This window comes from Dermacentor andersoni, chromosome 6, assembly GCF_023375885.2.
Source record: "Dermacentor andersoni chromosome 6, qqDerAnde1_hic_scaffold, whole genome shotgun sequence".
Taxonomy (NCBI): Eukaryota; Metazoa; Arthropoda; class Arachnida; order Ixodida; family Ixodidae; genus Dermacentor; species Dermacentor andersoni.
The window spans coordinates 142,013,165-142,039,901 of record NC_092819.1 but is presented as its reverse complement, the minus strand read 5'-3'; the positions used below and the strand labels follow the sequence as shown (position 1 = coordinate 142,039,901).

General features: G+C 45.9%; 1 protein-coding gene across 1 annotated transcript in view; it reads right to left on the bottom strand.

Moving 5' to 3' along the window:
• The window catches only part of LOC126523377 (lysosomal acid lipase/cholesteryl ester hydrolase-like), a 59,438-nt gene extending 36,902 nt beyond the window's left edge, over window positions 1–22,536 (bottom strand). Inside the window, exons 1-5 of the mRNA XM_055066932.2 lie at window positions 22,198–22,536; window positions 11,342–11,456; window positions 9,852–10,002; window positions 5,550–5,645; window positions 3,766–3,918 (exon numbers count right to left, since the gene is read on the bottom strand). Of these exons, the coding sequence (XP_054922907.1) occupies window positions 3,766–3,918; window positions 5,550–5,645; window positions 9,852–10,002; window positions 11,342–11,456; window positions 22,198–22,459 (777 nt within the window). The 5' untranslated portion in view covers window positions 22,460–22,536. The remainder of the gene's footprint in view (window positions 1–3,765; window positions 3,919–5,549; window positions 5,646–9,851; window positions 10,003–11,341; window positions 11,457–22,197) is intronic.
• Window positions 22,537–26,737: the final 4,201 nt, after the last annotated feature.

Genomic DNA, 26,737 nt, shown 5'->3' with positions numbered 1-26,737 from the left:
AACGAAGCCGGTGCAGTCAGAGAGAAAGAAATTTCAACAGGAGCGGACACTCCCATAGACCCCAGCGGCCGAATTGACTGTAGGACACCAAGCGGATCGTATTAACTCCTTCCGGTTTCGGTTTTGGGCGCGCGCGTTTTGAACACCAGTTGGTACACGCTGCGCTGACTGCGCTGTTCGGCGCGGTATTTATTTATTTATTTATTTGTTTATTTATTTATTTATTTGCTTTTGCTGAACCCCGCGTGGCCTTGGTGTAGAATGGTTTCATTATTTAGTTAACATGATTGCGAACGACCTTTACAAGACTCCGCCGAATCCGTCAGGTGCAATTTCATAAAGAAAACGCAAGACGTCTTCTGAAATGATGAAATGTTTATTTTGCTCTATATAAATACTCGTTCCGGGCTTCTACACTCATCCAAAGTTGGGGCACCAGGTAAGCAGCAGCCGTTTCCGTACGAAGCTCCACCGGATGCCATCAGCTGAAAGAAAGTAAATTACAAGCATGTATCATTTTGGTATATTGACCTAACAGGAGTATTGCGTGTGGAGGCGAAACGTGCGTAAGTGGTGAATGAGCGGCATTACAGATAAATTCACTTTTACGTACATTTCGCAGCAATGACTCCTCCCAAACAATGCCATAAAATCTGAAGAAAACATCCGATTTTCAAGCACCGCTCCCTTCCCAGGCATTATTTCCTGCACTTAAAGTTCACAAATACACGGATGATTGCGCGTTTCCAAAACAACTTGGCCTCAGTCGACGCGATGGTACGCCAAGTACACAAAGGTGGCTACAACACAGGCTCAGCCAGACCATGTTACACGCTCGCAGAATGCCTTCTAGTCGCACTCAAGAGAGATTCGTGGGTGCAAAGCCTGTTTTCAGTCGCTCGGAATACATAAATGTCATGTTCTTGAGCTTCTCCGTGTTATGTTTTACGCGTCCTGCCGGCGCATGCAACACTCCCGTTTCATCACTCTCGGCAATCGCTCGTCGCGTTTTCGACAAGCGTGAGTACCGAAATAAGGTATATGTTCTTGCAGGGCTATTATATGGGTCACAAACTTGTCGCACTACAATTCAGTACACGCAAAACTAACTCACTATGGCCGGCTTGCTTTTTTGCTAACAGATTCACAACCCCAGGAGCGGCGAGCATGCCTCAAGATATCCCAAAAAGTTACCAAATAAATTACAATACTTTTTCGGGTCAGAGAATCCGTCACGAACTTTACCAGTAAGATTCAGTACATGCGAAACTAACTGCGGCACACAGCCGAGCTGCTTTTCGCTAACTGCGCCACTACGCCGAGCGCGGCCACTGTGCTTGAAAAGTACCCGAAAAAGTAATGAAATTAGTTACAATAATGTCTGGGGTCAGAGAAAGCGCCAAAACTTGTCCCGGTAAAATTCAGTACACGCGAAACTGCGTCACACGGCCAAGGTGCTTTTCGTCAGAAAGCCAGGTGCGGCGAACGTGCCCAAAAACTACCGAAATAAGTTATAATTATGCTTGGGCTCATAGAAAGCGTCGCAAACATCTCCCAGTACGAGTAATTACCTCATACTAACTAGTCTTGGACTGCGGAGCTGTTTTTCGATAACTGCGTCACTACATAGGTTCAGTTTTGTACAGTAAGCCTAAATGTGCTTGAAGTGCGTCGCACACTGTCAAACAAAATTCCTCACCTTGCTGTAGTCCAGTAGTGCAGCGGTGCCGTGTCGAAATGCAGACGGAACCCAAGAGAACGCAGGGAGCCCAAAAAGCAGGCTACATCCAAAAGAGACGGGTCGCCGAGCACGCGAGCTTCACATGCGCAGCCGGCCTCGCTCACTCCTGCGGCTTGTCTGGCGCATGACGTATGCACGCGCGTCTGGCGTGCCGCTAGCTTGTTGCTAGGCAACGCAACAAAAAGTTGCAAAGTATAAGTTCATTTACAAGCAAAGCTTTTTCACTTTTAGTGGGAAAGAATAAAAAAAAAATAAAACGTTGTCTGGAAGTTTATTTCATATTCCTTTTTTTTCTGATGCTCGCGTCAACTAACGGATGGAGTTGAAACTAGGCGTGACGTGTTTCCTGTAGCGAGTTTTTGAAGAGTGTCCCATTTTGTTGAATTTCTTTCTCTATGGTGCAGTGTGCGCGAAACCCTTTCCTGCCCTTTCCCTCCCCAGTGGAAGCAAACTGGCTGTGATTGGCTGCGCTGACGTGAGCGCGTGCCTATGCAGCTGGAATCCTTGCTAATGACTCGCACTCCGGCGCCGGCGCACCTGTCGACTCATCAAACCACCCTTTCCCGCAGATGCTCTGCTTTGGGAGAAACTGGGCTTTTTCTCGGGACTACGACAACGCCACTCCAAGCTTCGCTTGAAAAAGACAACACGCAGGTCCGACGCAGTGTTGCAATCTAAGCCCAGCCTCGGGAACTCCGCAGCTTCCGTGGCAGAGGTAATTGGCGCCATGTATCGGGAGGGCGGCAAAGCAACTCCGCTTTCCTTGCACGGCCTCTTAGATCGGCGCGCGCCGCGCGCGCCGGTCCTAGAAGTTGTGACCTTTCGCCACTCCTCTCAACTCCTGTCCCATCCTACCAGATTCGAGTGTAAAGTGGTGAAGTGCCTTCCTGCACCCCTGACTATCCAACTCAGATGGACAGTCAGCCTTTGCTTTCCTGCCCCCTCCCCCTTTCCTCGCCTTCTAATTGAAAAAAAAATGTGGTTGAGACACTTGAGACTGCTTATATGTGGGGACGCGAAAGCATTATAGATGCAAGCAAGCTCTCGCCTAGGTTTTAACTGCACCCAGGTAAGGCAAAATGAAAATGCGCTATGCATCTCAAGGCGCTCGGTTACCCGCAAGGAGTTCATAACCGGAAGGACCGCTCAGCGCCGTTCAACTGGACGTAAATAACTTTTATTTCGTACACTCATTTTATACATTCATGACATGGCACCACCTCCTACCCATTGGCTGCGCCGTCACGTGCTTGATGACGCGTGCACTAGGCCACGCGTTTAGTCAGCCAGATGGCTGCGACGTGACGTGCGCATTGGCGTACGCACTAGGCACGCGCTTAGTCAACCAGAACAGTGGAGCCGTCGTAGCGTCGGGAAAACGTGCTCGTGTGCCACCGAGGGCAAAATTTCGCCAATATTATTTTTAAAGGCATTAATGCACTTTGTTTGCAGGAACCTCCATAATAACTTTGACGTCAATTCGAGTATTTTTGATGTGGTTTTACTCTTTGCCGTCGGCCTATTTCGCTAACATCATTCAGTCACGCCGCCGGATGCAATGCCGATTTTCCCATAATGGGACATATATTAGACCAACTCGCTGAACAAGGCCTCCTACTGAATGGGGCATAATATGCTTTCTCATAAAAAAATTGTTAGTTTTACCCGAAGGCGAAGCATTGAAAGCGATGGCGAGGTTTAGCGTCGCGCTGAAGGCGTCTCAGGAGGCAGGCATGATGAGCGTGCCAGCAGCGTTGCAGGTGTCGCCTCCGCGATTGCACACGAGGTGGGATTAATGGGAAACACACGGACGCTTCTCGGTGCTCTGCGCGTTCCAGTTTGACCTTGGCTGAGCTTGAAGGTCAGAGTTAAGGAACCAGGCGTTTTCTGGATTTGTACAGGTAGTTGTAGAGCTATCGCTCTTAAATCTTGGCGCTGCCCCTATTTCTGAGACGACCGAGTCGCCTGTGCATCCTAGGAAACGGCACGCACTTGGTGCTCGGCCTTTTAAGCGAATTGCTTACCAGATTGATGTATCTGCTTCCGAGGTTGTTGAGCCTGTCACCGAGGAAAGTGCAGACGGGCTTGGCCACACTCCCGCACAAAAGCCTCAAGAGGCTCATGAGCTGGAAGTCTTTGGGAAGCATCTCGTAGCCACCCAACGCTTGTGCGAGACGCTGCGAGCACAACGAATGTAATGCGACAAGAACTGATATTTGGTCGAGTTTATACGTAAGCAGGTATGGCCGTAAAAGCGCAAGAGAAACAACGACGCAAGAGCGTACGACAGGACACGAGCTCACTTTAACCTAAGCTTTCATTTCTGATGAAAAGCGCTTTTTTAACCATTGTCACAGAAACACAGAAGTTCCACACCTTTTATGTATTCGTCACGGTGGGAAAAAATTGCTTTTCGTCGCGCATAAACTTTACATTTAGCTCTTCTCTTGTGTTTTTCTTTGGTGTCATAGTCTTCCTTGCGCTATTATTGCAAACATTAATGAAATACGTTCACGATAGCAGGCGACCAGTTGCGTTGTTCCTGTGGGCGTCCTGCAACGGTCAGCTGGCGCTATCGCCCCAACTTCGCCGACTCACCCAGACGGATAAGAAGAAAATGAAAGGACACTAGTAAAAACAATGACCCATGCTTCATCGCTCATCCATCCTCGGTGTCCTTAATCACGAATGCATCTCGGTCGAGAAAACGCCCAGACATGCGCAGCATGCGCACTTCGACATATTCAGAGATCAGACACAGTTCTCTTTCGACAAGTGATGTGAGGTGCCACGGTGGGCGCGCTTCATGTAAGCTGCGATGCAACACGTGCTGCTCTACAGTACGCGAAGGCGTGATGCCCGGCGGCTGACACGATACACCTTGCCTAGTGCCTGCGATTGATCTAAAATCTGGTGTTCCTTCCGTCTCTCTCCTTTGCTCTCCCGTTCTCCTGCGCACGTGTAGGGTAACAAACTGGACATAGTCTGGTTAACCTCCCGGCCTTTTTCTCCCGTGCTTTTACCGCTCTCTAGGCTGAGGTTTCTAGCTCTTTACTTTCGCTGTGAAAAACTTCAACACAAGGTGCTCATACGTGACTCACACCGCGAAAAAGGAACGCAATGTCCCGGTTTGCGGTACATTAGGTACTACCACGGAAGGTAGACAGCATGCCTAACTGTCCTTGCGTTTGGCACGCAAAAGAAAGGTTGCGATTGCGCAGCATTGCTCCTAACGCTCCTCCACGCCTTTTACTACGATCTTCGGGCATTGGCTCGTCTGGCATAATCTGGTCTGTCATGGCGTATCATGCTGCGGTCTTGGTTATAAGGATCTGTGCCACAGGGGATAGCCGTTTGAGAAAAAGGTCATCGATATTAGAAGTCGGCATAGGTGGACAAGTTCTGCGCGGCAAACTGCCCTAGCCATTTGAGCTTAAAAAAATAGAAAGAATTACGACAAATTGTGCCGGCGTTGCCTAGTAGAATGATTTTTCAGCCAACTAGTGCCTAGTCTTAAACAATCCGCATGTGCACTTTTGAGAATGCAACGAACTTAGGATAGTTCACTGTCATCTTGAGCAACACAAGATATAGAATTTTTCTGAGTTTAAATCATTATTTACCACTACCTAATTAACCAACAAATGATCGCTTCCTCAGGAAAACCGAACGCATGGTTCCCATGGACCCATGACCCATGGACATGGGTCGAAGACAATTCTCTTGGCTTACATTTTTGCCGTAATATCTTGCCGGTGTAAGCAATGAAGCAAATGAAGCCATCGGCGGTCATGACGCTCGTACTCACCAGCGGGGACTCCGCGTACGGGCCAAAGACCGCAAGTGGTGGCACCTCGATGTGAGCCAGCTTGTGGAAGGGGGCGAGTCCGGCGAACGCCTTTACCTGCGCATTGCCAGGTGGCACCAGCGATTCTCACACTTAGGGCTCGGATTAGTTCTTGCGTTTCCAGCGTGCCGGGCAGCCGCCGGCGAAATCGGATGCATCACGACGGCGACGTCAGGGTCGCCTATATTTTGCGCCATGTGCAGTTCGGCGCGTTGAGCGAACGGTTGAAGGCAGCCCGCAGAAACGGGGTCATCAGCTGTGGCCGCAGCGCATAGACAACTGAAGCGCGTGGCGAAGTCTTCTGACGAAGTCTCAAACTTAGCACAGCATCTTCAGTGCACCCGAATTGTAGGCCAGCATCCTGCCGGCAAGCCAAGCTAGCGCGCACGATACGCTCTAGTCTTAAGGGCTACGCAGTAAGATGGGGCATGCTATATTTCCGCGCCGGCCTTGCCACAGCGCGCTCGAGCTTGTCGGTCACCCTGACCGGATCGGGACGCTAGACTGCAAAGAATCCACATTTCGCCAGAGTAATGTAACTGCGCCTCGCCCGCCCACACTGCGCCGGTCTATATCTGCGCCTTTACACTTGAAAATTGCAGTCCTGGGCTGCGAAAGACACTGTATTGAACAACTTTGAGTGTACCACGTCACACGAGGCAAGATAACTGTAATGACTGACTCACTTTTCATCTCATAACTACACACGTATGCTATCAAAGAAACTTTGGTAAGTAATGAACATAATAACGTCGGACACTAGTTTCATGAAATTCTTTCATATTTCCGAAGCCCAAAGTTCTTCCAATAGCACACAGGCACGTCCTTTCAGTGTGCTCACGATAATATTCCCGCAATACTGGAACACTGGGACCTCTTTGTTGCTCTAACTCTCCATTTTCACTCAACTCTTGGGGTATTTGCTCTCACGAAAGTGAACTGAATATGAATATTGATATTCTACACCCCACAGTGGCAATACTCACAGATTATTTGGACCCTTTCACAAAATGGCGACTAGATACCAAAATACACAGCCCAACACGTGAGGCATTTTCATCTGGGCAACTGATCGCTTCTTGCATTGACCACAGAAACGTGCTTTCCGAGATCGTGTCTGTGTGGTCTGCTGTGGTTGAGGTTAAGCTAGCAGATCACTGTTTCGTCTGTTACTCGATAAAAGACAGGTCCAGCCACTTGGAATCTATCCGCAGTCAGCAAAAATGTATCAGTACTTGATCATACGGGTCTCAATAAGCGAACAGCAAAGCATGATTAGAATTCTTTTGTCCAAAATGTGTCTCCTGCTGACTTATCTGATAGCTTCGTCGAAATTTTTCGTTCACTCGAAACTGATTCTTGACGCATGGTATTGGCTAAGTAACGGAATTTAGACAATAAGTGGATGTCACCCGTGTTACTAAAAGCAATAAAAGAGACGTATCTACTTCGGGCTCGACCAAGGTGTGCCACAAACTGCTGTGAACTACGAGCGAAATTGAAGGACGAACGAAATAATATGAATGCCACGATTCGCCTGAGTAAGCGCAACCATTTTTGGACTGAATTTAATGGTGAGCATTTTCACAGCAAGAAAACATGTTCGATGGTGAACAATCGTAATGGAATTTATGGACGCTGCTATTTATGATACTTATTTTATCTCACATTTTCCTAAAGATGGACAAAGCATAGCAAATCATTTTAACAGCCTGTTTTCTCGTGTGTCTCGTGTACATCGGACTCCGCCTCTCGACTGTCCTATGCCTCCCAGTGTGATGGAGTCTGCTTTACTTCCTGGTGTAACCGAAAGTTATCTAATGTTTATTCTTTTTAGTCTTAAAAACGTAGCAAATCTCATGGGCATGATGGCATCTCTGTTTCGCACTTGCGCGGAAACTTTAAATCGATTAAAGGAGTCCTGCTAGCTTTACCGTACAGTATAATGCCTAGGGGCATAATACCCACTTCAAGAAAAACTGCTAAAGTTATTCCTCCGTTAAGGGAGTCTCCAGAAACTTTATGATCAATTATAGACCAATCTAAATCCTGACATGCATTGGGCAAATTTTCGAAAAGCATTTACTTCTTACTATGCCAAATTCTTTATAACTTCACAGCGTACTATCACCTTGTCAGTACGGCTTCATAACAGGAAAAGAACAACGGTACTTATTGAAGAATTTTCTGGTATGCTACATTCAGCTTTTGATAACAACCAAGTCATGCGCTCGCTTTTTTTCACGTAACCAAGGCCTTTGCCACATTGTTTTGCTTGATAGACGGGCCACACTGGGATTTATTGGTTTATTTTTGCAATTCCTTTGTAATTTCTTACATGATGGGCGTCAGTGGGTGCCGATTTCAGGATTTCATAGCGATTTTACGGTAACTGAATCTGGTGTTCCGCAAGGTTCTATGTGAGTCCTTTTTTATTTAACTTATATGTTAATGGTCTGGCGCACACTGTGTCCGTTTCGCTATTCCAGTAGGATGACAACAGTGTTATTGTTTCACGCGCAACAAAACACATAGATGCACTTACAGCACCACAGAAGGCAGCTTTTAAAGCCATGGACTAGTTTAATCCTAACCTTATTAATGTTAATGCGTCTAAAACGAGGCTTATGTGGTTTCATAACCAATTAAAACAAGTTGATTTGAGTTACCCTCTTCGTCTGCCTACTTCCAACTGTTTTCAGTGCAACTGTGAACCAGTGAATTATGCTAAATCGGTGAAATACTGTGACCTGATTTTCGACAGTGATCTTTCTTGGAACTCGCTTTTTTCTTTGTGCCGTATCTTTTGTATAAATATAGATATTTTATGGCTTGTGCCGTCCGTAACTGTGTTGTGCATGCTCTAGTGTAGATTGTGCTTAGATATTATGTCACTGTCTATACCCACTGTACAGGTTCCTTGGCAACAAAGGGTGAATTCACTTCTGCGTTCCATTCTAAGGAATAATGCATACGACCTGTCCGTTGACAATGACATTGATATATTTCAGAAGACTAATGCTTCCAAACTTCGACGCTACGGTAACAGAGACTGTTGTATTAAAACATTATCGTACAGTCAGTTGACTATTCCTTGTGTTCCTGTTTGTCATTAGAGGCCAGAATATCGCTATGGTATTACTCGATCCACATTCCGACATGGAAAACGCACACGTCAATATTATGTACCTGTTTGTTTCAATATACTACCGCTCAATGTGTTCCGGATTAAGTCTATATACGGTCCGAAAAAAACAACTTTGTGATCTGCTTTTATTGACTTCATTCCAAAATGCTGCCATTCCTTGTGGATGTGCAGCTGTTTTCTTCCTGTGCATATTTTATTTTTTTTAGTTTCCTGTGCAACAAGTCACTTCGCCAGGTTCTCTTTAACGTGCGTATTTCAGGTTTGTGCATTACTGTCACTGTTCGCTGTCTGCCAGGCGCTGCCATTGTATTCAAGCTGACAAGAATCTATCTATCTATCTATCTATCTATCTATCTATCTATCTATCTATCTATCTATCTATCTATCTATCTATCTATCTATCTATCTATCTATCTATCTATCTATCTATCTATCTATCTATCTATCTATCTATCTATCTATCTATCTATCTAAAAAGAGTGAAAACAGCGAAAACAACCGACGATTCGAAGAAAAGCAAATCACCCCATGCTTGGACATCGTTAGGAGGGAACGTTAATCCACTGTAACACTCTGGCACGCTGTGCTAGTTCAGAATGTGTCGGTGTTATTATTTGTAACAGTTCAATATCTTTATACAACGGCGCATTAATAACTCGAGCTATGTCAAAGTGTCAACATGCCGGTAATGTGGGAAACAATCCTAACCGTTATTTAGCTACTTCCTTAATGGCGGATGTGTTGATGGGCTCAATAATGGGTAAAGAGGTAAAATTTTCAGCATAAGTCGTATTATTAACAACGTGAAGTCATAAATGAACATTTTCAAAAAGTACTACTGCCATTCGCGGGAGTCGAACCCAAGAACTCTGTACAGTGCGTGCTGGGCAGCACCAACTGATCTGCGGTGAGAGGTGTCTCCGTACATCTATTTACATAAGGCTCTGTTAATTTCAGCCCGCGCCATATGGAGTCACGCACTGGGGTGAATACGAAGCATGCATTAAACCGGAGCGAGCCTTCGACACCACATCACTGTGGCAATGCAATCTCCCAAAGGCCTCGAGCAGAGGCGTCAAGTAGCACGACGTACTGCTGTCACGTGTCTCACATACCTTGTGGTTGTATTCGGGTCTCTCGGACATCATGGTGAAGAAGCTCAGCGTGCCTTGAGAGAGGCCGATGTACAGAAGCTGATTTTGCATTGTTTTGCTCAGCACGTAGTCGATCTGAGCGGGAAGATCGTAGATAGCGTGTTCATGGAACCTGCAGGCAGCACATATTTTTGATTAATCTTCCTTTCAAATTCGAGATAAATATTTTGCCTACATCTAGATACGATGAGAGTGGCTGCGCTTTTAAATTCTGTGGACATCTCCACCATGACGCCAAAAATCGCACTCCGACGCTGCGTGATGCCTAAATATTGCAAGTTTGTCGGAATAAAGTAGTGACGTATACAGATTACTGATCGAGCTCCGCGAAGTATCCATGCGGCATAAGGCCACCAAACAGCGGGATTGTTGACGGCACGAATATACGATATACATAAAACTGGAGCGAGTAAGCCTTTGCAGCAGTTGTTCAGATAGCTCGAAAGATAGCTGCCTCCATGGGACGACCACTGAAAGCGCGAGAAGCACCGTCGTCATGATACGCAAGCAGATGTTGCAAGCGAACGCAAGTTATAGTAGGCACAACAAGCGAGGCAATCATTCGCCTTCCTGCGTAGAGAAGACGAGAAGCTACTGCAAAGAATGCGTAAAGGGAAGTTTAAAAGCATTACCCGACCATGTATTCGTGAGTCTTCATTGAAGTACTCTTGCATTGACTTTGATGGGCTATAGATGGGTATTTCCAGCATAAATAATTTTTTTTTTATTTTAGTAACATACTTACAAAGAGCTCAACCTAAACACGATCACATCGATTCACACAAACCGGCAGAACAGGCACAGCTATGTACGTGGGCCATATGTAACATTGGAATGTATTCTCCACACGGAATCATTGTTCACTTCTGAGAGACCGCGGCTGCCGCACTTTTTTTGTGTGGTATAAATTGCGTAATATACACGGAAAATATGCCCTCCCCTACAAACGCAGCTGTATTCTTAGGCACAGTGAAGATCAGCTTGCCGGCTGCACATGGACTGTCTATATTACGAACCTGCTTCTTTCACCATTTCTTTTTTGTTGTTGCAAAACAGATGATTGGCTGCTCAAAGGTAAACCAGCTGGTTACTTTTGGATGTGATATACCCAGATTGTATTACAGATTATACAAATTTTCAGCAACGTCCAAAGTGATCAGGCACACGCTGTTGGGATGACGACGGGCAAGTGATGGCAACAGTGTGACCAGGAATGGCAGTGAATGTTTACTGGCAGTTCGAAGGAAGAACGAGGCTGAAAGGAATGAGCAGGCGGGGCGGGTGATGAGCGTAGGATTCTGCTGCAAAATGACAATAAAGTCACGACGATAACGCCACGATTTTGTTTTTTGGTGCAGTCAATCTGCATGCCGGGTGCTGGCGATACGAAGCCCTATTACCTCTTACACTTGCAACAAGCACAATTATTAAAAGAATAGAATCTGTCTCACGTGAAGTTCCAGAACTGCCTTGACCTGACATCCAAAGATCGGTGCCTCTTGCCGAACGTGTTCCCGCGCGTGTTTCCAAGCCAGACGTCATAGCCATTGTCAGCGAGAACGAACCCTGCAGTTGACGGCACATTTAGCTAGCTTGCATGAATGAGCACGCCGTACGTAAAACAATTCTGAAATGAACTTCTTGTTGTAGTCTTAATGAAGAACTCTTATCAGTAAATTAAAGAGCTAAATTAATTAAATAACACATCATTAAATTACGCTGCTGTAACTAAACCTGGTGCTATCACCCAACAAGACATTTGGTAAGGGAGGAAAGACGCCAAAACAAAGTGGCGAGTCTACTTTGAATTTCGCGAACCACGATACTGTGACGCGAGTAGTTTCGACAGCGGTTGCTCGTGTCTATTAAATCGTTTACTGCTAAGAAATGATTACGAGATCATTGTAAATTAAATCAAATCGTCTCCGAATAACATTCGTCATCTGGGTTTTTAAGAAACCAAGGATTTAGCTTTCGTTTAGGTAGTGCCTAGAACGTTTGCTGCAATATAACAGGCAGATACAATAGAATGCTATAAAATAGTTCCTCTTGCCCAACCTTTCGTTGCTGAAGTTTTGGCGGGAGATCTCAAAAAAAAAAAAAGGAAAAGCTTCCCTTCAATTTTTCCGCTAGTTATCAGTTATTTCCTGCTAAAAAAAATAAAAGGCAAGATTTAAAACAGCGTTCAAACTTGGATAGCATATTTTATCAGTCTACTGTGGTCGCTTAACAGCTTCATCTAATAGCCATGGTGGAAATGGTGGCTGAAATGTGGACCGTGTCAACCTAGAGGCATCAATCTGGCAGTACAAACACAAACCCACTCACGAATCCACGCACATGCATTGGAACTTGCACAGGCAAACGGACACACCTGATCACTTGTACGCCTCATCCGCTCCGCTGAGCACCTCGTTTACTTTTACTTCCGCTCACAGCTTCGCGAAACGAGGAATTGAATGAAGTACGCGAAGTTTCTAAGCTTGGTTAATTGGGTTACGTTCAACACGGAGAATAAGACAAAGACCCAGTGTCCTGTCTTTGAGATGGACAGGGAATAGCACATCTGCCTTGTCCGCGTCACTTTTCCGATCATCTCGCTGTTCACAATGCAGTTCACAATATTCGGGACCAGCCTACAAAAACGGTCAAATACATGAGAATAGCTGGGCCCTGTAATGTAAAACAACTGCAATATGATTTTATTCAAATTTACTGCCGTCAAATTCAAGTAACCACCGACGCAAGCATCGGGCGATGACGGACAGCATTGTTTGAACATACGAATCAAACGCTCGACTCGTTTTTGGGAGGTCACTTTCGTTTGCTTTCAAAGCGAATAGCCTTGCCTACGTTGACAGGTGCTTCTTATCTGATTCGCACACGAGAAGCTAGTAATGCGTAGAAGTCTAGAGGGGTTCTGTGGGGCCCAGCTAGCGCAGTGAACGTAGATAACAGGATGAGCAGGGTGGTGCCAGCGTCTGCGATTGGCTCGCTTCCCGCTACTTGGCTTGCGGCAGCTAGTAAAAAATTGTGGGGCGTGTAACGTGAAGGTACAAATGCAGCTAAAGCTGATCCTCAGCGAAGGAGTGTTAGCATAACGATGCCGTAAACGTGTCAGAAGGGATCGACAACATTATGCGGTCATGCAAAAATGTTTGTTATACACATATAAATCCATTCTCCTCAACAGTTCCGAGTTACCAATGTGAGGGTGATCGGTGGGCAGCGATCTTCTATTCCTTTCAGAATGGAATAGCCTTTGGCTATCTGAAAGAAGTTCAATTTTGTTGGGCATATTAATGCAGCGTTAGTGCGTACACGTCCATTTGACGTGGTGAGCTTTCGCGGTGTACTGACGTCGCAGAACAGACATGTGAAGTGGATGCCGCCCGGAACTTTTCGACCGAAAGCGGAACGCTAACGGCTAAAGAAGCGTATAATGTCAAATAGTTATTTTTCTTTTGTTCGGTCTAATTGCGCGTAATCACTGTGGTCACGTCATAGTAGATTGGTAGTTCTCGCGATTTTCGTCACTATCTTTGACAGACAGGAGAAGTGGGGGCGGTGCGAGAAATGTTTGACGAATCGTAGAGGCTGATTGCTGCACTGGAATAGAAACAGTTTGGATTAGCTTCAACGTTATAGCACCCCTGGGCTGTGTCCGGCAAGAATTCTTCGCAATAAAAATGTGTTTCATAGCCGTCCTTTCGTTTTAGGCCAAGCAAGTGGCTCCTATATGATGTGGCTTCGACCTCGGATTGGTGCTTAGTTCGAGCAACGTGAGTTCTTAGAAGGAGTCCAGAAAAGAATTGTGGAATACATAAATACGAGGAGGAACTTGAATGAATACACGCTTAGATTATGTGACACATGTGGTAGTTGTCTGAGGAGGAGGAAGAGGAGAAGGAGGAGGAAGCAGGAATAGACGGGAAGACAGGGAGGCTAGTCAGTTCTCAGACCGGCTGGCTACCCTGTGCTGGGGAAAGGAGGTAAGGGGTATAAAAAGTTATAAAGAAGCATAGAAGAACAAAAAAAAGATGGGGCGAAGGAAAGGATAATACGGCACTGCTTAAAGTCTGTCTCTAAGACCAGTTTTCGGTAAGAAGTGCAACAACACTTTGAAAGCTTTCTGTGCTGATGACGGTCTCGCCCAGTGTCACATGACCCTTTCCTCCGACAAAGGGCGTTTGTCAAAACTATCTAACGCTTTTGACAGTTCTTTCCTGGGTGCACTGATGCGAGGACACCCACAGAGGAGGTGACCGATTGTTTCCTCGCAGCTACAGGGGGTGTTGGCCATTCCGATCCAAAATGAGTGAGCATTTGTGAAGGCCACGCCAAGCCACAAGCGACACACAAGCGTCTCCTGAGCTCTAGAAAGTCCTGACGGATGACGTAACCGTAGATTCGGATCCAAGTTGTGCAGAAGAGCGTTGGTAAATTCAGACGAGTTACTGTGGAAATGCATGTTTCCGTGTGAGCGAATGAAGCGCTGCACTTGCAACCTGTTCTGGATAAAGGTATTGCTTCACAATGGAAGCCATAACCAGCAGATCGGGGGGCCTCATCTGCACAGTCAGATACCGCGCGACGATACCGCAATGGTCCGGTAACCATTTACAAACTATGTTGTGTTTTTTCGCTATTGCGTGGCGATAAAGAATTCTTATGTCAGCGACTAATCGTTCATTCGGTCCACAACAAGATGACGACATAATGCACTGGAGAGCGGCCTTGGAGTCTGAGAAGATTGACCATGTCTGTGACGGCTTTTCAATTACGAATTCTGCAGCAGCACTGAGGGCGGCGAGTTCTGCAGCCGACGGTGATGTAAAATGCAATGTTTTGAATTTTATGGTGACGTATTTCGCGAGAATAACCACTGCTCCTGCTGAGCTTGCAGAAGAAACTGAACCATCCGCATAAATCTGAAGGTGTCCGCTGTGTTTCTTATGCAGGAGCAATAGTGTAGCTTGTTGTAGGGCTGAAAATAACGATTGTGTTTTCTTTTGGACTCCAGGAATGCCTAGGAGGGTTTCGGGGGATGTAGGCAGCACATCGGTAATGGTGGTCTTGCTGCAGGTGTGAAGTTCGAGGGAAGCGCTGAACGATGCGAGGCAATAATATCGCTGAACGCAGAGTGTGGCCTAGAAGCAGGAAGTGAGGCGAGGTGGTGTGAAGGAATGCGGGCGAAATGACTAATGTGCATTCTTGAGGCATCGACGCAAATATATGTTGTGATCAGGTGATCACGCGCGATGACGACAGTCGCTGCTTAAAATGCACATCTCGGAAAGCCAAGGCATAGTCTCAGTGCTTGAGCTTGAATCGACGGGAGGACGTGTACGCTTGTGCTGCGGGTCCTGCCCATCACAAGTAAGCGGTAGCGCATGAACCTGAGGGAACGTGCAATAGAAAGTTGAAGCATAGCTCGTACAGATGGACCCCACGATTTTCCCGCAAGAAATCTTAGGACGTGGGTGACCATGGTGAGTTTCTTTTTCGTGTAGGCGATATGAGGGCTCCAGGACAGGTCGTGATCAGTTATTACTCTCAGAAAGCGGTAGGTCTTCTGATAACTAATAGCCTGTCCATTGATTTTAATGGCGTATGGGTCCATCACCTTGCGCGTGAAGGCAGCCAGTGGGCGATGCTCAGACGACAGCTCTAGTCCCTCTCCTTGAAGGTAGTCCATTGAAGGAAGCCTCGCACGTACGTGTACACGCGTCAGCCCTGATGCTGAGATGCAGATGTCGTCTGCGTATATTGACAGATGCACGGACCGCGGAAGTACACCCGTGGCCAAAAGTATACGGACCAGGGGCTGCGCGATAAAGCCGTTTTTTCCCTCTGTCTGCGAATGCAACTGCAAATTGAGGATTGAAGTCCAAACTTGGGCATAGGGAACTATTCAGCGTACTCGTTATTTCCAGTTTATATTTGTTAATTACGAAGAAACTCGGTTTCTTTGGCGATCCTGTGGTCCGTATGCGTTTGCTCACGGGTGTACATCAACAAGGGCGATGAGCGCAAGGTTAAAGAGTGAGGCTCAGGGCTCCACCTTGAGGCACACTGAGACTAGTACAACAGTGCGTCGTTGTACCACCTTCTGTTTGTACAAAGAAGGCTCTGCCCTTCTTCATCATCATCATCATCGTCATCATCATCATCATCCTGGTTACGCCCACTGCAGTGCAAAGGCCTGTTCCATACTTCCCCAACTACCCCGGTCATGTACAAATTGTGGCCATGTTGTCCCTGCAAACTTAACTTCAAACTTCTGCAAACTGCAAACCTCTGCCCTTCAAATAACTGTAAATCCGTGGGTAGACACGGCCCTCCAAGTCAATGATCTCCAAGGCATCTAGAATAGCTTCATGTGACACGTTGTCGTACGCGCCTTATACGTCTCAGAGCATCACTGCTGATAATCTCTTTAGGCTTTTTTGTTGTTGTACAGAAGACCAATATCAACCACGTTGTCTATTGAGGACCCTGCATGCTGAAAGCCGGTCATAGCATGAGGGTATATCTCTTTATGCTCTCCGGGTACCACTCTAGGCGAGTCAGTACCATCCTCTCCCTCACCTTTTCAAAATAGCTGGCAAGTGCGATGGCACGATAGGAGGCCAGGTCCAGGAGAGATTTACCTGATCTGAGCAGAGAAACGAGGCGGCTGGACTTTAACGAGGGAGGAACCATTTCTTTGCACCACGAGTTATATTGTTATATAACTCGAATATATTGTAAGGACACACTGAGCTATTTGACCGAGGTTACACAGGGCCATGTAAGTGATACCATAAGGTCCAGGTGATGAGGAACGCTTGCGTGCTGCCGAAGCTGCTTGAAGTTCTTCTACAGAGAGCAGATTGTCCATCCGGGAATCTCTTGACGTGGGTGTGTTTCTTAGGTTGCTCGCGGTTAATGCGGGCCCGGCCTTACTGGCAACGCTCGCGCCGAAGTCTCCTGCTACTTCAATTTCGCGACGACCTTGGTGGAGAGTAAGGCACCTTAAGGGGCGATGCTGCTGGGGCAATGTTCATAAGCTGCCGACAATTCTGCATATTTGAGATAGACTTGTGTGGATCAAGCAGTTCGCATGAAGATTTCCATCTAAGAGATAGGAGTGCATTTATTCAACGCTGAATATTTTTCGGGAAACGTCCCGCTTCCCTCAATCGTAGGTGGATTTCGTGTGCCTATGCCGTCGTTCAGCACGTCGACGGGTTGCTCGACGTCGTTCCAATTACGCTTCATATCCGCAAAATTGTAATGAAGGTATGAAATTACAGGCAGCGTTTTGAGAATCAGCTTTGATTATATGCCTTCTAAGTTTTCAAGCGAACCTTCATTTTCCTGGCACAGCTTCTCTATGAGTGATATGTGCTTTGAGCAGTCGATGCACGAAGAAACGGTGATGTGTGATTCGCCTAGACCCTTGATAGGTGGGAATATAGTTGTCTGTCTATTGCTTAGAGTTCGCAGGGTATATTAGTAGCTCACAGCAAACAAATCTCTGTGTGCACCACGGTATTTCAGTGACAGCTGTTCTGCTGCAGTACAGGAAGTCGCGGGCTCCCACATTGGCAGTAGTAGCAATGAATTATGCTAGGGTGATACTAACTACACTCTAGTAATTGGGTCTAGATTTACTGCACAATAAGAACCTATTGTTCTGTCAACCTTAATAAATCTCAAGCGTTTCGGGAGATTATTCTTTTTGAATTGAATTAATTCGTGTGTACTCCAAGAAAACTTCCAGGAAAAGAAGTTGTACCAAGAGGTGATTCATTAGCTTGTAGCCCAATATCTTGCATTATGAAAGTATGCCCGTAACTCCTATATAACAAAATTTTATTATGCGTCGTTCTAGAAACAGCTTTGTCGTGTATGCGATCACGTGCTTCCTGGTTATAATTGGTAGCATATGACCAGCAGTTAATAAAATTAATTTATGTTACCCATACTGACAAGATACCGCAATAATTACATATCGCGGCGTCTGAGAATCAAGCTCGCAAATTTATTATTTTAACAGGTGAACAAGGCACTATTTGATGTAGTAACTTAGCGTGATAAAAACACAGAAACAAGAAAAGCGGACAAGGACAAGCGCTTGTCCTTGTCCGCCTTTCTTGTTTCCGTGTTTTTATCGCGCTAAGTTACTACTTCAAATATTGACGACCAACTAGCCCAACAGTCAACTCTTCTAGAACAAGGCACTGAACACTTCAGTCGCGAATTATTTGTAAAAGTGGAATGTGAGCTAAACATTCCTCACATTCAATTAAATAATTCCATTCGAATTTTTAATTCTATGTATTAGCTATACATTGCTGCTTTATGTAAGCAGTGATGGCTTTTGTGCCATATTTGTACCCCACCCCTGTAACGGCTCAATCAGCCAACAGTACCTGAAAATAAATAAAATGAAAAAATATTCGCGCCAAGCGCCTTACACCTATGGCAGAAGCAATATCTCCGGTGCTCGAACACCTCGACAGAATGCACGACCGCCATCTCTATTTATACACTGACGACTGTGTTGACAAAGATCACGGAGCTAATGCAGCGTGAACCAGCTTCTGAATGTCTCATGGGCAGCCAGGCTTGAGCACATCGCGTCTTCTACGGCATCTGAAAATGTCGCCATCGAAGCAGCCTTGCGGTAACTAAAGTTGTACCAGCCGCAACTTGCCGTTCTGTTTTCAGACAACCCGCCGTGCTGGTTCAGCCGCTACGATGTCTAGCTGCTAAGCACGAGGTCTCAGGATCAAATTCCAGCAGCGGCGACCACATTTCGTTGGGCGGTGAAATGCAATAACGTCCGGGTCCCGCGCATTGGGGGCACGTCAAAGAAATCGATATCGTTAAAATTAGTTCATAGTCCTTCAATATGGCATGTATAATAATCATATCGCGGTTTTGGCACGTAAAACCGCGGAATTTAAAATAATTGAGTTTGCACAGAGCAAGGCTGTGCTGCAACTACTACAGCGTGGGTTAACCTTGACAAGTGTATGCAGCGTTGTGTTAGATCAAGGAATTTAACTAGCATCACTCAAGTTCTCTGAACACAAGCACGCGAAATTGCATTCCAGTTATGGTGCGCCGGTCCGCGTCAATGATGCTACCGAACCTGTCAGACAGGTTGGCTATTCTGCCCTAGTACGCCGCCGTGGCGCTTTTGTCTGCCCCTACGTGACGTTTCCCAAGTTAGCAATTGGAAGCTGGCATGCTCCGAGGTCGTTGACCTTCGCAGTATTAAAATGTCGTTCACGGACGACCCGTCTCCTCCAGCGCACTGCCTTCCCGGCGGTGAGGAAACACTGGACCGAGGCATTCATCAGAGAATAGAGCCCAGGGAGTGTCCCCATTGGTCGAACGTGACGCCACTTGCATGGGCCCGACGATCGGATGAACTTGACCACACCAACACGGGCTGACGATTGGATGAACATGACGTGACCCAGACGAACTGAAGGGGTTATAAGCTTGAGAAACACCAATAAGAGGGAGACGTTCTTGTGCCGTGGGCCGCAGCGTCCAATTAGCTGCTGGTCGTCGATGAGTTTTTACTGTTATTTTGCATTGTTATATTCCCGTGCATAATGTAATAAACGTTAATTTCTCTAAGTCCCCCTGAACGTCGGTCATCTCCCTCCACGCAACGGCAAGATCAAAAAGTAGCTTACATACTAATGAACAATCAGAAAACACCGGTTTTACTATGGTCCTTCAATACATTTCATCTGGTCATGAAACTTCCGCGTAACGCTATGGGAGACCTTCATATAACGCCCGCAGTGGACGCACCGCGGCGCTGGCTCAAGTATAAGGTGGACTAGAGGAGACGCCGAAGGGACGCCACAGGCGTTTGTGCTTACGCTCGCTATTGCTCACTGCTCTTACTGCCCGTATTGCGGTGTGAATATTACCAACATAACATGTAAATCGCGCCCATGTTTCTGCATAGTGTAGAAAATCTTAAACACGAACAATTTAGAAACATCTACAGCGCCTTGTTTCATTTCCAGAATCATGTCACTACGTTCGCAACAGCGGCCTAATTGTCATAATTCAAATTGCACAATTGGACTGCTACATCGTTAGGAACCGATGACAGTACAAATTCATGCCTCATTTTTATGCAGTTGCGGGTAAAAAAAAACTGCGTTTCAAACTAACAAAGCTTACCAATTGATTAAACCAAAGAGCACTACTAAATTTATGAAGCTAACCAACTGCTTACTAAACTAATTACTGTACTATTTACCAAATAACTACCTTAGCAAAGCTAACCAAACAAATAGGTCATGCCTAAACTAATTGTCAAACTAATAACTAACTAATGTAACAAGTAAATTCACCATCTCAATTCAATACTAATTGATGTATCAAACTACAGTAACAAAACCAACTTAACCGATAAGCTAACTACATAATAATATCTAAGTCATACACAACTAACTAAATAAGGTAACTAACAAGACTAATTACCTAATCAAACTGAAAAGTTAACCAACTGATAAACTAAGTTATCTAACTGAAGTAACAAAATTATTCACTAATACGCTACATATAATAACCAAGAAAATATAATTAACTTACTAACTAATCAACTAAAATAACACACTGAACTAGCTAAACAAATATAGCCGACTTATCCAACTAGCTAACTAAACGAAGTGCAAAGAGAGACAGCCGAACGAAACAGTTTGCGCAAGAAATGCTACTAGGGAAGAGGGGGGCAACGTCAATAATAAAGTGGTGCAGCGTATAATTTAAATACAAACGCACTGCACATTAAATTATTTTGCCAAAAGTTCCCGTTGCGTGTTCGCTCTACAAACATGCTGAAATAAATGGGGGGGGGGGGGGGGGGAGGCACCTTTCCTTGTGAAAGATTTGCATGATCGCACTGCCCAGCTATCTGTATCGGCAGATTGTTCACCTTCTACTTACGCCAGTGCCTCTGGTGCCACCTAATGTCCCTATATAAAATTGTCGGGGAGGCTACATGAACGGATAAAAAGCATTGAAGGGCCCTGGTTTTACAATTGTTTTTCAGTGTCTATTTTCGCATATTGTCGTAGAAGTACACAAAACCGATGGCAGTCAGGCGGGCCGAGTGTTGCAGTTCTGACGTCACATAGAAGGCTCCTGAGGACGCAAAAAGAGTCATGAACCCGCCTGTCGTAAGCCACTTGCTTTCGTTGTCGTCTCCACCACACCAATTTTGTGTGACTAAGGGACTGCACAGAACTGAAGCCACTCTCCTTTAACGGATTCGCACAGTGTAAGCGCGAACTCATCGTCGTAATGCAGCATAAAACTTCGCACATGATCATTGTATACGCATTGTCAAGGTATTAGTGACATCGACCAATATCTGTTATTGTCCTCTATTTCAAGTAGAAATATAAGTAATAATAGATGAATTGAAGTGCAAGATGCCGCACACTGAAGCTCAAGTGACACTTTGTTCTCGCTAGGGCACTAGATATTTAAAAGACAGGCGCTTCGGCTCCTCCTAAATCTCCTCCGTGATACAGGGCTGGAGTGTGAATGATGAGGCGTGTGGTTCGACGTGAAATTGATGATATGTAGACTGTTGTGCTGCTTACAAAGTTCCTCGTGTTACGGGGTGTTGTTATGTTGCCAGATCGAATGTGATGGGCTTTAGGCCCGACCACATTTTATTAGTGACGGCGCTCAGTTGGAGCAATACACGACGACTCCCGTAATGCTAGGTTCACTTGCGGCAGGCAACGTATCCTGCTTCTTTGGGGCCTCCTAATTTTTATATTTTTCGGAAAGCGCGGCGCACACTTAGCAGAAAATATGCGACACCTGTAGCATCAATATGTAGGGTATACAAAGGCCAGTCGTCATAGTTAAAAACTTAGTTGATTACAGACATTCACCTCTTATAGATGATGGCATAAAATAATAGAAGAGGTTGTTGGAAAATATTTCTTTCAAGTAGATGCATTGATTATTATCCAGTTGAGGGCTCTCTGACACAAGAAAAGAACAGTACTCTAAAGCAGTAATAGGGAGTGACACGTCGAATTTCTCGTCAAACCTGCTAAAGTACCCTTTAAAATACTATTGTTTCGAATTACTCTTCTTACTAAAACGGCATACAATTTTTTTTTTGCTAGCAGAAGGCTACATTTATATGCTGTGCTATATACAGAATTGCTATCTTGTCGTCACTAGTCGGAGCATTAAAAAATTGCGTCACCATATGGAGGCACAATGACTGTAAGTGATAAGGAACACACCATGAACCCACCGAGGGATTGGTCAGGGTAGTCGAGTACCAGGCACGCAGAATCTGCGAGAAGGCCCGTCATAACGAACACCGGACCACGTCCTCCACACCAGCGGTCCTTAGATGCGTTGACGTGAGCGCAGGAACCCATCCTTCCATGGGGTATTCGATGCAGCTGTAGAATGTAGCCATCTTCGGTGGCTACCTCGTGGGTCTCCAAGGGGTAGCCGTTATTGCCGATGAGGGTTTCCTGGCAACAAAGCGAAGTGTGGACAGAGGACATCGGTGTTTCTCTGTACTTTCGGCTTTGATACGAGCAGCTCTTTCAAATTAAATAAAGCAAAACGGTAAGGTTGTGTCTTCTAGGGAATGCTATCCCAAAATCTCAAACTAAGAAAGTCAAAAAGAAAGTTAACAAAAAGCAAGTTGCAAGTAACCGCACTGCATGCATTGACACAAGTCACAAAGATGCAAGACATGTGGGCACGGTCACCAGCACTAGCTGTGCAGTCGAGTTATTTGGCCTAGTTGCCACCACACTACTCGAATTTCACACCTTTATTATAAAACATATGCGGCATTAAAACCTGCACGTAAGCTGAATAAACCGCAACCACAACGCGCAATTGGAACTCAACACAACACGGAACTGAGACATCATTAACTAGAGCGAAGTACACATCCAACAACAGCGAGAAGCACACGCGACAAACGGTCCTGTGTGCTTCTCACTGTCGTCCAATGTCTGTAATATGCACCATTAGCCCAACTGTATTCTATAATTGTGCAACTCGGAAGCACATCTTGAAGCAAACAATGAGACTCGTGACCGTAGATTGCGATTAGTGTTGGCAGCTCTCGAGTGGACGAAGTAGGGATAGGTGCAGAGGTTAGGAAGCGGGGGGTGGGGCGGTTGCTTGCGAGGAACTACCCAGTCAGAGTGCCAGAAGCCGCCAGTTGGTACGTGCAACAAAGTTGAACTATATTATTTTGTACTCAATGTTGTGGTATACAAAAGAAAGGCGGGGTATAGTTTCCTGAGTAACGAGGCTACCAGTTCGGATAACAGTACTGTCACTGGGTAGAGCCTACAACAGACCAAGAGCCACTACAAAATCAAAACCGCGTTTGTGTTTATGAAAATGCAACAGGACACACACAAAAAAGGAAGAATCCGCAAACAAACTGTCAGGTAATATAAAAAGGAAATTTGGTATATTTATAACTGTCTCATAAAAGAAATAAGCAAAAGACAGGACATTTGGCTATCCCAACTGGATTTCCTACACAGGACATTTACTATTTACTATGGCACAATTCTATCCCAGCACAGGACATTTACTGAAATGTCGGGATTGTCCTGCTAAATTCTGGATGGTTGGTAACCCTAATAGCAATAGCAACAAAAATACGTTTCTCTCCTTTTCTGTTTTTTTTTTTTTTTTTTTTTTTTTGTCTTGAGCGATATAAGACGATTCGGGGCAACAAAAACCACAACGCGTCCAGCAGTTGCCACGGTATTATTTCAGTATGTCTACTCATATGTGCTATCATGTTCAATAGTAAAGACCGAACAAAAGAAGGGCCAAGGACACAAGAGGTGGGGAATGCATAAAGCTAGATGTATGCAACTGATACGACTATATTGCGAAGTCGAAAGCAGTGAACAAGTTGGAACTAGTTACTGTCTTGATAACTACAGCCGTTAGCCACGTAGAAAGTAAACCGACCGGACCAGTCTAGAACCCTCGTACAACTGTTCCATACATTGCCTGATTTAGAGCTTGCTGGTTGGCTTTAGAAACGAGAAAGCCCCCTTCGAGAACTGCACTCTACTTCGCAGGCAGCATTATGCTAACCCACCTTGGCGTCTGCTGTCTATAAACTAAGTGAAAACGTTGCCATCACGCTTATAACACTTTTGCTACGTTAAAAGTTCTCTATATAGGTCGATCACATTCACTCTCTCCTCATTCACTATCAACCTTGGTTGGCGGTAATTCGTAAGAAGTGCGCTAGCATACGAACCACTCTGTAAAGTTGGCGTCCAATTCAAAGTAAGCAGACAGGCTCAGTGTCAGAGAAGAGGCCACCCCACGATCACAGCGCAAACCCCTAAAAGAGTTGAACTCACAATTCCGGTGCAGACTCTTCCATCTTTGGCGCTATTCGGAAGGAGTCTTGAAGTGAGGTTGAGGGCGAGGCCCAAGCCGGTCGCGACAAAACTGGGTAGAAACTGCGCGATAGCCACCATTGCAACTCGGGGAGAAATGGCCAACTATACTGCTTAACACTAAAATCGTAATCTGCGACTTTGTGTAGACACGCCACGAAGCAACCAGCAGTCAGCAGTGACGTTCGCACACCTGCCGCTCAAATAACGGCATTCTACTAGTAGAGTTTTCCTAATGTCACCGTTGCCAAGCAAGGTGCGAGCGACCAGGCTCAATCTTTTTCGACATCTAAGCTCACACCACTTCCCATTTACCGCTGCAAAACGGAGCCTTCGAGATACCAGGTCACATGACGTTTAGTTCGGAGTCGGCGATTTAAGAAGGGGTCGAGATTCTCCTTGCTGAGACAAAAGCGCGCCTTACTCCGTCCGCGATGGCGTGGGGTACGCTGTTGTGGAGTCGTACAGGCGCGACGTAACAGGCGTTACACTGTGCGTGGTGTGCGCCCTTTTATGAAACTGCAGCAACCAGTGGCGACGTGGTGCCCTTAGGGTAGGCGAGAACGCGCTCGCTTACAGGAGTTGGTGTTTCATCCGCGAGGGTTTTTATTAGCGACGCGCTCTTCCGCCAGAGGTGGTACGCGCGCTTTGCGACAGATTGCCGTCGCCTTCCGGGGGAAAAACTCATCCGTGCGTGCGCATAGGTTCGAGGGCACGCGTGTACCTTTCTGCGGTCAGGGCCGCTGCCACGTGCTGGCTTGTCGAGCCGGTGTCGCCTTTGGCCTGTATAGTAGCTTTCTATACCACAAGAGCCGCATTTGGGCACACGCTGATGATATACAGTTAGCGGAAAAGAGATTCCTTCATCTTAACTAACCGCGTGCTCTACCGGCGGGATCAAAATGAAATGCAATTCGGGAACCGCTCTGCCTTTGTCATACTATGCCGTTCGTGCGACCTAATAATGCGTCAAGAGTTGTCGTGATACAACATAGTAAGGTGAACTAGCTGGTTAGGTTCAACGATATCTGTACTTATGCGCTGCGACGATAGCGTTTCTTTTTCCTGTCGGGGTAACTCATCGATATATTTTGCTTGCGTTAGATTACCATAGCGTTTATTCTTTACGTTGTCATGTATGTAGTGTATCAGAATGTATATGAAAGCTTGTGTTCCCTGTTACATTGTGCTACTGCTCGAATGGCTGTACGCTTGAAGTTACCTGGTGTGACGTAAACATCAACCACCGCAACAACAAGAGCCTCACTGCTGCGTCCGTCGTATATACTTACGACAGGATATATCAAATCTTTTACAATCTTACGCCCAGAGCACGCGTAAGCTTGCGACGCACGCAAGCTCGCGCCGGCGTGCCTTTGATTTCTATTCACTCATAGACATTGTGGTTCACTCATAGACTTACTTCTCTCACAGACATTTTGAAAGACATCGCTTCTTGCTTTGTTATCGACAGTGTTTCGAAGTGCTGACATATTGATAAAAACGGTGCCTTTACTTTTAGAGTCGCTCGATGAACGAAAAAGGAAAAGGCACATTCTTGCTCGCGATAAATAGGCCTCACTGAACTTGCGCTTTCCGATGACGTAGCTGCGCAGCCAGGCGCGTCAAAACGCGACACAATCAAAGCACCGATATCTGTCTAAAATAGATATCCATGCTCGCGCAGCGCTTCAACGCGTACGATCTGTCCAATGCCATGTGCGCATGCGTAGGCGCGCCGGCACGCACAGGTAATGTTTGGCCTGTAGAACGAAGAGCACTCAAGGCTACAGTAGACCGCCTTGTCTGTCGCCCCTTCTCCAAGTTTTAGGGCGCCCCAGGAGACGTCGTACGTACCTGTATAATCGTAATAATGCTTCTGGAATTTCTGTATGAGACCGGCTTGCACGTTCGGGTCTACCATTTCCGTGACATGGTAGTACGGTATGCTTGTCAGAACGTGTTTTGTGTGGAGGCATTACACCTGCGTGCATCGCTATAAAGTAAACATGCGTACTGCGTATTGGAAGTGTGTATATTTAGCTAGTAGTATTCTAGCATCCTAATTTTTCCTGAATCTCTCCCCTTTCGCTCTAGCGGTAGGAGAAATCCTGGGCTAGAGAAAGGCTCTTCCGGTTAACCTCTCCAGCTTTCTGTTCATTAAAACCTCTGTGGCTCGATCTTTCCGTATGTCTCTCCTTGTGCGGTGTCCTGTTTCCCAACTTTGCACATTTAGCGATCAGTCATTAAAATATCTCTCTGTGTCTCTCTCTCAACACAGCGCTCCACATTTTTCTGCACAAGATGGGATTGGGGAGAATTCGAGAACGGCATCGCCACATAATCGGCAGGTGAGCGTTTCATGGGGATAGCAATTATATGGACACT